This window comes from Fukomys damarensis, unplaced genomic scaffold (assembly GCF_012274545.1).
Source record: "Fukomys damarensis isolate Sample0158 unplaced genomic scaffold, DMR_v1.0_HiC HiC_scaffold_37, whole genome shotgun sequence".
In the NCBI taxonomy this organism is placed as follows: Eukaryota; Metazoa; Chordata; class Mammalia; order Rodentia; family Bathyergidae; genus Fukomys; species Fukomys damarensis.
In genome coordinates, this window is record NW_022900949.1 from 29,026,507 (window position 1) to 29,038,941 (window position 12,435).

The following is a 12,435-nucleotide window of genomic DNA, read 5'->3' on the forward strand; positions in this document are numbered from 1 at the left end:
TTTTATACACATTTTATATAAGAATGAGAAAAAATTAACTGTTAAATTTCAACAGTGGGGAGCTAAGGCTGTACGGCCTTCCCACCCCTCCACTGCTGTACTGGCTCTAGGGCTGTGCATCAGGGTTCCATATTCCACAGGAAACTGAGTAAGGTGCGTATCTTAAGGAGTAGGTGGGGTTTCTGCTCTCAGAAGAAAATGGAAAAGGAAGATAAACATTTTCTTTTGAAAGCAAATTGTATTAATGATAACTGGACAAAGTTCTTAGTTGTATGGTTTCCGAGTAATGTCAAACTTTTTTGAAAATCTAATCATTTAGAAGGTTTCTTGCTGAATGGTTAAAACTGGCTATTATTAAAGAAAATTTTAAAGAAAAAATGCAACTCTCTTACAGAATAGTATAAATGTTTATTTTCTGTATGACTTACTTTCCTGTCCTGTTTTTACAATATAGAAAAGCGTATTCTTTGAATAGCTCTAGTAAATATAAATTTAATCATTCTATCTTGGGATGTAAATAGAGCTAAAAAGTTATATACCCAACCTTCCCCAAATAGTCTTTTAAAATGGTTGAATGAACGTGGTTATTAATGTGGTTCAGCAATTTGATGCAAATGCCTAAATACAAAAAGTTGTTTAGTAAGTACTACATAGGAAGAAAAAGGGCTTAATACTTCAGATAGCCTCTTGAAAATCAAAAACTAGTAACATTTGATTGCACCTTCAAATTTTTACAAGCAAAACATTCTTAAGCAATGCCATCATACATAATCTACAATTGTAATCAAAATTCACATTTTCTGCACACTGTATATAAATACACATCACAATGGTGCAATTAGCATTAACACAGAATATATACAAAATGAACAAAGTTTAGGTTTAGACCAAAACCTTACTGTAATTTTTGAAAAATAACTTGATTAGATATTATTTTATCCTCTTACACTAATTTACATTTATACAAATTTTAATTAGGCATACTAGATTGAGGTGCTAAGAATGTCTGCACTATCTACATTTAAAGTTACTGCACTATACTTCTTTAAATCCAGATTTCAAAAGAAGGATACTTTAATGAATAACGGAATCCTCTTTTGGGTTACTTAATTTCTATTGCCCATATCTTGCATGTTCATATGAACATATATACACACTTAATACATACAACTGTAGAGTCCTTGTAGGAAATATAATAATCATATATATAATGACAATTACTGAAGATTAAGGTACCCAACAAAATGTCTGAATTCCAATATGGGGTTTTTGGAGTTGTTTTTTTTTTTTTTTGGTCATAAAATCAAGAGTCCTACTACAATAGACTCTTAAATTCATAATTTAATTACTGAAAATGATTTAGCCTATTTTACCAATTACATGAAAATATACATGCCTTCAGTTTACCAAATCACTGCCTAAAAACAATGCCATGGTAAACTTCCCTTATAAAAAGAAATTCCACTACAATTTTGAAAGTTTTGTTAGGAGACCTATTTCAGTAAATCAAATAAAAGCCATATATTGGTCTGCAAGTTATTAGTTCAAACATCTACAAAGAGAGCCGTATAGAGAAAAATCCTTCTTTAAATTCATCTCTTACAGCTTCAATATTCCTTATTTCTCTATCCAAGCTAAATTGTATACTTGATAATTATATGAAGTTCTATAATATCTCTACATAATATTCACTTATATTCACATACCTCTCACTTTACTAGTAGCCAGTAATCACTTTGACAGCTTATTTCAAACACATACCACTTCTCTGAAGAAAATGGAGACAGCTCAGAGCACTCTTAGCCATTCCTCATTACAGAAACACACTACACACCTTTTGAAAATTACTTACTATCCCTTCACTTGTGCATGTGTGTGTGAAAAACAATTTTGCTTTAAAATTTTGCCTGGAGATTGCTTCCTCTTTTGCTATTCCAGAATCCAGCCTAAAAAGCTGATTTTTTTTAAAAAAAGAGTGCTTTTTGGAACACAAAATGCCATTTGAATACATTCCATAAAAATTATGTAGACCTTTTACCTGTGTATATTCTAGATTAGAAGCAAAGAATGACTGCACAGGACCAATGCTGTTTTGACGTCTACTGAACAAAGCCATACAACACCACACATTATAAATTCCATAATTTTTAAAATGTTCTTTGTTGATAGAATCAGAAAGATAGAACATCTAGTTGTTAAGAAACCCAACTAAATTAAAAATCTGTATAATAAAAATGTAAAAGAAAAATTCAATTTAGAAGGGGTGTAAACAGAATTAACTCAGATTTAAAATGTACTAATTTCCTTAATTAAAATTTCTTCTCTTTCAGTATTATAATTTCAGGTCTCTTAAAACAAGGACTGAGTTGAAATACAGTAATCATTAACTTATCCAGAAAATCAAGTGTCCTTGAATCCTACATTTTCTGTACAGTTCCATTTCTCCATCTTTTATGCATGAGTCAGCAGTTCATGGCGCAAGGGTCACTTTTTGCTTTTCCTGCAGAGTTGATGACACTCATCAGGCAGCGTCCAAATTCCTCCAGTATCATTCGCTCAGCGGCTGCCTTTGACTTCCCCTTCTTGTCCGCTTGCTCCGCCTGGGCAAGCAGGCAGTTACACGTGGCTTCAGCTACTTCCTTGGTGACAAAGGTGAATGGCAACCTGAAATGATGTCAGAGGGGGGAAGGCAGTGATGCCTGAGTGATGACAGCAGCAAGATTCTCTCCACAGAGTCCAGTATCTGAGTGCCACACAGCACACAAACACCCTAAAGAGCTTTGGGGGGTCATGCTGGGTCTACCACGGACCTATCTAAAACACCATTCAGGAAATATAACATTTAACACAGAATACATGGTCAATGACCTACCTACATGTAGTACATAGGTAATTCACCACTGATATCAGATTTCTCACTGGGCTCATTAAAGATGTCATTCTCTGTGTCCCCTGGACATCTTTGCAATTAAAGTCCTCGCAGCTTATAAGCAAGACTGTGCTGCTGTGGGTCTCTCTTTATTCATGGCTGTTTGTCCAGAGCCGAAAATGGCACCAGACTGAGACAGTCTACCCAAGAAATGGCTGAGTAATACTGAGAATATCGTATAATTCCCAATACTAAGGACCATCACTGGGGCAATCTCTAAAGAAAGCACTTTCCCACATTCCCTCATACCGAATGAAACACAAGCACACCAGCACCTTGCTGTTCCTCACGACACATGACACAAGGGGAAGATCAAACCCTGTTCTCTACCTTGCCCCTTGTAAAGACCTGAGCCACTGAGCAGTGAATCAGACAGCAGCTCCTTCTGAGCTTGTGCTATCTATCATGGCCACGTCTCCTAGCCTGAGAGATTAAACCAGGAAACCTGGCCTAATCATGAACTCAGCAGCCCATCTGTGATCAGTCACTTCTAGAATACTGCCATCTATGTCAAGGAAGCCTAAAGGTAAGGCCCACTCTCACAAGACAGCAAAACAGATTCAGGATGCCACACATTTACAGAGGATCTTTAATGTATAAAGTAGCATTTGAAATTAAATCATGATAACACTGTATGATTACTAACACTGCATAATAAAAGTGTTCACTACAATATACTTGGAAACTAAAGGGGACTAAAAGGAAAGAAAATTCCAGAGGTGGTGGTGCACACCTGTAATCTCAGCACTGGGGATGCTGAGGCAGGAGGATCATGAATCCAAAGCCAGCCTGGGCTATACACTGAGACTCTGTCTCGAAAAATCAAATCAATCAATCAAAAAAGCCGTAAGAACTCCAGCTTTTAAACACTTGAACAAAGGTTTTTAATATGCTGATGTAACTTTATACTGACTTTTTTAAAAAGTTTTTATTGTATTATTTTTTTTATTAAATTATGTAACTTTGTGATTTCACTTCCTATCATGAAGAATTTCCCAAGTGGAAACATTTTACGTTTAACCTTAGTATACCTTTAATCTCCACATGAAGATTAGACTTACTCATCTAAAAGATTATTAAAAAGCCAACAAAAATCCAGGCCATAACCCTAATTAATGTATCTGCTCATTTCCACTTGTGTCAAGAAACATCTGTGTAGTCCAGGAGTGAGAGTTCACTAGAACAAATAGCTGAACTATTTTGTTCAAAAAGACAGCCTTAATTATTTATTTAACTATTTGTTTATTTAATGGGACTGAGGATTACCTCCAGGGCCTTCACACTGAGCTATACCTCCAGCCTTTTTATTTTATTTTTTCATTTTGAGACAGGGTCTTGCTAATTAAGTCTCTTGGTTGCCCAGGCTAAGCTCTATTTGTGATCCTCCTGCCTCAGCCTCCTTGAGTGCTGGGATTACAGGTGTGTGCCACCACAACTGGCCAAGAGCCTTACTTTTACAAGCACTGTATCTTAGTTCAATTTAGATATACCATTTACAGGGCATATTCCACTTAATTTCCCAAATTAATCTCTAATAACAACACAGGACTACAATATTATAGAGTATGATGACTATTCCAGTAAGATGGGAAAAGTGATCCTAGAATACAGAAAAAGAGGTAAAAAAATGCAAAAATATGAGTAATTAACCTCATCAAAAAAACTGTAAAAAAAATTTTTATAGGTGTTTCTCAAATTACATAGTACTGCAACTCAGTAGGGAGAAATTTAAATTAAGCCCAACAAATTGAAGCATCACTTTGTATTTTAGTATTGTACCATGTATCTGACAGTGATTTTTCTGTTATCCTTGAATTCCTTTAAAAGCAACCAAAGATGGAAATACAAAATTCAGATTTGAACTCAGCTTTGCACCCCCAAAAGAAACCTTACCAAAAATGAGAATTTCAGAAACATTATAAGAAGAATTTTAGAAGATGCAAACTTACTTTCCTCCTCCACTATTCAAAGCTGGCGCTGGCCGAGTGAGCAGGTCGGAAATCTGAGAGGACAGCTTGGTCTTAGCCGCTGTCTGCTGCTGCACCCTGACTTCAGCCGCATCTGCCAAGTGCATCAGTGTCTTTCTTTCTGGGCTTTCTTCAAAATTCTTGCAGCCAATACACTTGCATATGGAGGAACACATTATTTTTGCCTAAAAGATTTACAAAAAGAAAGTTTCCTAATCAAAACCTATAAGCAGATACCACAATCAAATCAACAAACGTTACCTAGCCAACTGACATTAAGATTAGATGGAAGCACCTTTTGTGACAAAGACTTAACTGGGCTAAGAATGTGGACTCATCAGGAGAGGCCAAACACTGTCCAGGTCCTTTCCTGTCAACTCCACCCACTGCTGAGTACAGATTCTTCCCCACTGTGAATGACACAGGTTCTCTGTAAGGAGTGTGAATGAGACACTAAGGTATCACCAATGACGGCCATTCAGAACCCAGCCACTTCATCCAAGTTGCCCCTGACATGAAAGGGATTTCACCATACTGAAGCAGCGATGGCGAGCCTTTCAGAGCTCTCAGTGCTAACACTTGCTGTAGCACATATGCCCCAAGTTCGCCACCACTGTAAAATGGGTTTCTTTTCTGCTTCTTGGTGAACCTAGGAATCAAACCCAGGGATACTTTACCACTGAGACACGTCCCTAGCCCTGTGTATTTATTAGTTTGGGGGCAAGGCCTCCCAAATTGCACAGGCTGCTTTTGAACTTGGAAATCAGGGCCCGAGCAGCTAGGGTTGCAGGCGTGTGCCCTCCATGACTGGCTGATGTGGCATGTTGACTACACATACTTCCCTCACTGAACTACCTACCCTCTCCAGATCCCCAAGCCCTTTCATGATCAGGCACCAGTGTGTCCTTCCACGTAAAAACATAAAACATATTTATATGAAACATTTTATATGAAACCTTATGTCCAAATAGCTGTTAACAAATACAGAATTCTTTTATAGTTTGTTTTGCATAATTTGTACCTGCCTTTCAGCGTCCTGCTTTCCATATACACCAAGAACTCATGGGGTTCCTCTAACCTGTCATCTGGCAGAGCTGGAATACCTTTTAACGGAATACCAACCCTTAACGGTTGGGTGGAATTCGTGGTATACATAATGTCCAACATTTTATTACATATTCATTCCTCCACTGATGAGTACACAGTTTCTGGTTCCATTATCCACAAATAATGCATGAAAAGATAGAGGGGTGTAACACTTATGGTGTTATTTCCCTGAGTTAGATATTTAGAATAAGGCTCACTGGTCAAAGTGTATGTAGCTTTTAATTTTAAGAGATGTGGAGCTGGGCGTGGTGGCGCACACCTATAATCCCAGCACTCGGGAGGCTGAGGCAGGAGGATCGCTGTGAGTTGAGACCAGCCTGGGCTACATAGTGAGTTCCAGGTCAGTCTCATAGCGAGACCTTGTCTCAAAAGACCAAAAAAAAAAAAGAGATGTGGTCAGATTGTTTTTTTCAGCTGTAATGCTTCACGTTTCATCACCAATGTATAAATTAAGGCTTTCTATATTCCCTACAACAGATATAATAACTCTTTAGTATTTGCCAATCTCAAAGGAAGAGCATTGTTCTTCACATTTTCTTGGCTTTTAATTCCTCTCATAAATTTAAATAAATAAAACTACTGTCTCTTTATAGCACCTAACAAGACAAACTGACCACATTATGAATACATTTACTCTGCTTCTGTATGTGTATGTATATGTACGTGCGTGGGTGTAGAGGGGTACTATCTACCACTGAGCTCCACCCCCAACCCTGTCTGTCTATCTGGCTATCTGTCCGTCTATGCTATCCTCAACCTATCCAGTGCTGGGATTACAGGCATGCACCACCACCACACCTGGCTGCCCTGCTTGTTTCTTACAATACACAAATAAATTCTATTTATCAAAGGATTGCTGGCTGTACATTTGAATTAATTGGGTTACTGTCAGCCTGTGTGCGAATCCAATCAAGTGACATTTTTATTAAGCCTCTAATGAAGAAGAAAGAAAAAAATCCCTGGCCTTGAAGCGGGGGTACGTATCAGTGGTGATAACTTGAACTGTTTTTTCTGGTGCTGGGAATCATGTTCAAGACCTTGCACACTAGGCAAGTGTTTTACTACTGAACTCCAACCCCAGCCCAGGACAAACGTTGGTCTCAGGACTGCCCAAAGTGCAGGCTGCTGCACACACGTGTATTTCAGAAAAGCCTGCAGAGAGTGGCAGGTAGCACTATCTCTTTGTTGAAGACACCACTGTAGTTTGTAAACCTGTGACATTGCTATTTTTTTTGAAACTCGACATGCAGGTGCTGTGGTGTACATGCATCCAGTCATGAAGCAGCAAGTCAACAGCAAGACCCCAGCTGTACCAAAGAGCACAAGGCTCATTGCCCTGAAGTCCTACTTCCTTCTCATCCAGGGCCCCAGAACCAGCAGCATGATTTCCAATACTAACACAAGATAAGTCCCAATTGCCATAGAACCCCTTTGCAGTGTGTTCTCCTAAAGCTGTTTTCCAAAGGCAGTTAGAAGATGCTCCCCACCGCATCTCACCTCATAGCACTCGCAGTAGTTCTTCAGACACCCCGAGCGCTTACAGTTGCAACCCTTGCTGTGCCGCCGATCCGACTCTCCCTCCTTGCCTTTCCCTATCTTCGGCTTGAAGGCTTCTGGATTTCTGTCCAGGCAAGCCTGCCAAACACACCAGTGTCAAATGCACAGAATCCATAGCACATTACACATACACACCACACAGATTATTAGACTTTCTTTATAAGACAACTGGGTTCTTTAAAATAAAACCAGGAGAAACTAGATTTTTGTCAGATAATAAATAAAAAATAATCACCTTTATTGCTTTTTGCCTTTCATTTTCATGTTCCAAATTGTTATAACAATTAGTACAATTGCAGTTGTTGCAAAATTCACCATTTGCAAAGCAATCACAATATCTGGAAGGCAAAAATCAGTCTAAGATTAAAAGCCACAATAAAATAAAGCTAGTAACTAGCTAAAATATATATACACATGCATTACACTTGTGGCAAAGCAGTTTAGAAATAATTTACCCAGTGCCACCTAGTTGCAGAGTTAAAAAAAAAAACGATGGTCAGGCTCAAAATTAAGTCACCAACTCCTAGAACTTGGGCCTAGAAACTTAGTCTAAAAAATAACAGCTGCTGGCATAAGAGCTCTAGGGTTTTATGTGCCCCAACATGAATTATTTCAAAATCCTGAAACAGGAAAAACACAGCTTAAGCCAGAGCAGTGTTGTTTCGGCTTCTGAGCCCCTCAAAGGCAGTGCTGCCCCTTCTAACTGAGCACTCACACACCAAACACAAGGTCACAAGTGCTTGCCATTGAAGACATGAACTGTGTCTGTTTTGTGCTGCATGTCCCTAGCTGATAACCCATGTATCACCACAAAGTGATTCACTGCCTTTCATCCATGAAGGGGACTACACTGCCATAGGTGCTCACGCATTTGTATGCTCATTTAAATTACTTAGACTTATGAAATTGGCCTAAGAATTTAAATTAGGTCCATTTATTTTTAAGAGCATTTCTAATTATATAAAGTAAGCAAACAATAGAAAAAACACTTACAATTTCAAACACAGAGATTTTGTACAATTACAGGGCTTTCTGGGCCGACTGGCAGACTCTGATGGGATTATCCTATATAGACACACAAAAATACACATTTTCATCCATTAAATATAATCATTTAAAACTCTGAAAGTCTCCAATCTATAATTTCCCCTGAAATAAAGCTTGAACAAATGTATTCATTCTCTAATAAAAGTCTGCTATATTGTAAGTATGTATTTTAAAGTTATCAATAGCTATAAACAACACTTCTCCTACAAAGCCGGGTGTGGTGGCACAGGCCTGTAATCCCAGCACTCGGGAGGCTGAGGCAGGAGGATCGCTGTGAGTTCGAGACCAGCCTGGGCCTACATAGTGAATTCCAGGTCATTCTCAACTACATAGTGAGACCCTATCTCAAAAAAAAAAAAAGAAAAAAAAAGAAAAAAAGAACACTTCTCCTATACTCTTCCTTCTGAAAGAACAAACGTTAAAAACAGTTCAAAACCCTTCAGGTTCAACTATACAAGACAGTGAGGAGAAGGCTGGGAGAGGAAGTGGGCTTCCGACAAGGACAGGTTCCCTGGAATTAACCACACAAGCACTGCTTCCAAGCCCAGACTGCAAAGGCGAAACCAAGACATCAACAAACAGGAACAAAAACCAAGAACCTCACATAATTTAAAAGTAGTTAACATCATTTTAAACACATATTCAAAATGAGAGAATAAGAGACAAAGAATAAATGTGGAAAAGTTGGTGAATCTGAGTAAAGGACATCTGGAGTTCCATATTTCTGTAACTTGTTTGTTTGAAGTATTTCAAAATAAAAAGTACTTTAGAAGACTATTCATAGGGCTTTAAGGGAAAAAATCAAATGTGATGTATTTTGGAATAAACATACTTCATGTTGGATTTAAGTCAACCTAACACCTTAAAGAACTCACCCATTAAATGGAAGCCTTGCCTGGGTCTGGATCCCAGGTGTCCCAGTGAAGTTAGAGTTGCTTGCTATGGACACGTACGAAGACTGCTGTAGCTGTGGGTAAAGAAGGTGGGTTAAGATCATATACGAAAAACAGACAACACTCTGAGATGCAGTGATCATGAGAAGCACAAAGTCATCAACCAAAGTAGAAAACAATATAATGAAGAATTCATACAAACACTTCCTGCAACTATTTTATTTTTTTGAAACAGTTGGCCAGGCTGGGCTGACACTCAATATACAGCCATCTGCCTCAAGCCGCTCTAGTGCTGAGATTACAAGTGTGCACACCACACCCAGCTTCACAGAGCTCTTTGTAAGACCCAAATCAATACTAGAGGTGAAATAAAATGAACGTTTTAATATATTAATACTAAATGCTATAAATCTAAAAAATTTCATAAAAGTATGTTAGAATTATAGGAAATTCTAAATGGATACCCTACAAGTTCTGAAATAACCTTTATTGTTTAGAAAAATACAAATAAAATACATACTATATTGATCACATTTCAAACCACAGATAATGGGTTACGTGCATAAATGGGCTTCATTTTACAGGGATTTCTTTTCTTTATCCTTTTTTTCTCTCTATTTCACTCCCTTCTTACTTCTTCCTTGCATTGCTGGCAGTGGAACAGACCTTGCTGGGTGAACATTCTATACAAACTCAACTACATTCCCAGCCCTACACTGACTTCTAAACATAGAAAGGGTATGTTAACATGCAGCCTTGGCACCCCAGCAGGCTGAAAAAGGTTTTACAAGTTCGAGCCCAGTCTGGCCAACTTAGCAAGACTGTCTCAAAGGCCAAAATCAGAAAAGGTCTGGGGATGTTGCTCAATACAGAGGCCCCAGTTCAATCCTCACAAAGGGATGTGGGTGAAGGACTTGAAAGAACATTTGTCATGGTATAGGCTAGGTGTCGTGGTATAGGCCAGTAATCCTAGCACTTCGGGAGGCTGAGTCAGGAAGATCACAAGTTCGATTCCTGCCTGGGCAACTTAGTGATACGCTGTCTCAAAAAATAAAAGGGGCTGGGGAGGTAGCTCAGTGGTACAGGGCCCCTGGGTTTGATCCCTAGTGCCAATGAAACAAAACAAACCTCAACACCAGTCCATATATATTTCATTAAAGTACATGGATTGCTTTCTATTTCTTTTCTGACAATGGGAGTCGATCGATTTCAATACTTCAAAACACTGTTTAATCTTTGCATGACAAAGAAAAACTCCACCTGCTTCCTGCTAGTGGTGTACCACACCTGGACAACTGGATAGTGTGTGACTTCTAGGGAGGACTAGATGACAGCCGCTAGGCCACTAAAAACAGGTCACCTGGAAAGGCCTCCCACGGTTTACTTTCCAAACACAAGCCAGTGGCATCCTATTGTGAGGAAGAGCAACATCACAGTCATAGTCTTTCTAAAGACACTGGGACTTTGTAACGTTAACTTTCTCCATCTCCACGGTCTTACCTGTCACCAACCAGCACACCGCCAAACTCCAAACTGCCTACTGTTTAATATGACTTATGTCCTATATTCCTAAATGCTGAGAACACATAGAAATAAACTCACACGCTTCAGATAACACTTCAAGATTTTAGACAGAGCCATGTTAATCCTGAGTCCAGTGATCCCGAACAGTTTCAGAATGTGGTAGTACTAGACATCCTAGACCCAATCCCATTTCTGGAACACACTTTCTCCACGCACCTGAGTGACATACTGAGCCGGAAGCACTGCATAGCCCACGTTCCCTGTCCCTGGGGCCGGGGCCAGGACAGTTCCTGGAGGCAGGTTGGTGAGGTTGGGCTGGATCTGGGGCAGTGGTGTAGCAGGCATGATGAGCCGCTGCTGGGGCTGACTATTGGTTATAATCTGTGAAGTTGCATTGATTGGTTTTGGAACAACCTAAAAAAGGGAAATTTTGTGCTCAATGGTCACAATAATAAATTTTATAGTTGTTCAATTCAGTATCAATCTCTTGTACCTAAATCTCAACTCTGAACTTGAAGAGTAAATTGACATTTGGGAGAAACCAAGAAAGAAGTTATGCGATACTCACTTGTTTGACAGTCTGAGCTGGGACAAAAGGGACTGACATCCGCACTGGGGTTGCATTAACAACCACTGGCTTTGCTTTTAAAAGAAGAAAAAAATATGAACAATTTATAGAAAATAGTACTCAAAACCCTTAGAATACTTAGCTCCTTCACGTTACCCTCAGGAAGGAACATAAGGAATCCTATGTGCGGCCTACTTTGCACCATCTTTAATCAGTTACTGCTGAGCACTGTCCATTCCAGCCACCAGAGACTCGCATCTGAGCAGCCAGTCTGTCTACTGTGGAAGGAATGTCTATACACTCAAGATGCTCCACTGAAACTATTTTAATCTGTATGTAGACAGCTTATGCACTCGAGTGTTCAATCCAGCCAAAGGCATGTATAAATAAAAGAACTGCAACCCATACGCCTAGGTGACAACACAGCTCTACCTTACTATTTCTAATCGCTGTGTTTCTGTCTAAACCACAGAAAAGTACTGCTCTTGCAAAATTCAGTATTTATAGAAAAAATACTAAAAGGCAGCATGGCAAAATGACTAAGAATACAGGAGCTAAAGTCATAGACCCAGAGAGCTCAAGTCCCAGTTGTGCCACTTTTTTGAACTCTCTCTGCCTGAATCGCCATCTGGTTAAGCATCTACTCTCATAGCATCCAGACCTAATATGTTAGCACAGGAAATGATCAGAACAGCATCTAATACATAGTAAGTGCTCCATGAATATTAGCTGCCACTACTGTGACCGCTGCTACTGTAATCATCACTACTATGGAAATGGCATCACTGCCAGTGTTCCAGGGAAAAGCACTGCTGAATAATTGTTTATTGAAGTAACAGGGGG

General features: G+C 39.1%; 1 protein-coding gene across 4 annotated transcripts in view; it reads right to left on the minus strand.

The window, feature by feature from the left end:
• Window positions 1-429: 429 nt before the first annotated feature.
• Window positions 430-12,435, minus strand: part of Lin54 (lin-54 DREAM MuvB core complex component) — a 62,001-nt gene continuing 49,995 nt past the window's right edge. For all 4 annotated transcript variants that reach the window (XM_010617248.2, XM_010617251.3, XM_010617250.2 and 1 more), the window contains 8 exons: window positions 11,593-11,666; window positions 11,241-11,438; window positions 9,483-9,574; window positions 8,554-8,625; window positions 7,796-7,898; window positions 7,501-7,638; window positions 4,879-5,081; window positions 430-2,664 (listed from right to left, as the gene is read on the minus strand). In XM_010617248.2, coding sequence (XP_010615550.1) covers window positions 2,463-2,664; window positions 4,879-5,081; window positions 7,501-7,638; window positions 7,796-7,898; window positions 8,554-8,625; window positions 9,483-9,574; window positions 11,241-11,438; window positions 11,593-11,666 — 1,082 coding nt within the window. In that variant the 3' untranslated portion in view covers window positions 430-2,462. The remainder of the gene's footprint in view (window positions 2,665-4,878; window positions 5,082-7,500; window positions 7,639-7,795; window positions 7,899-8,553; window positions 8,626-9,482; window positions 9,575-11,240; window positions 11,439-11,592; window positions 11,667-12,435) is intronic.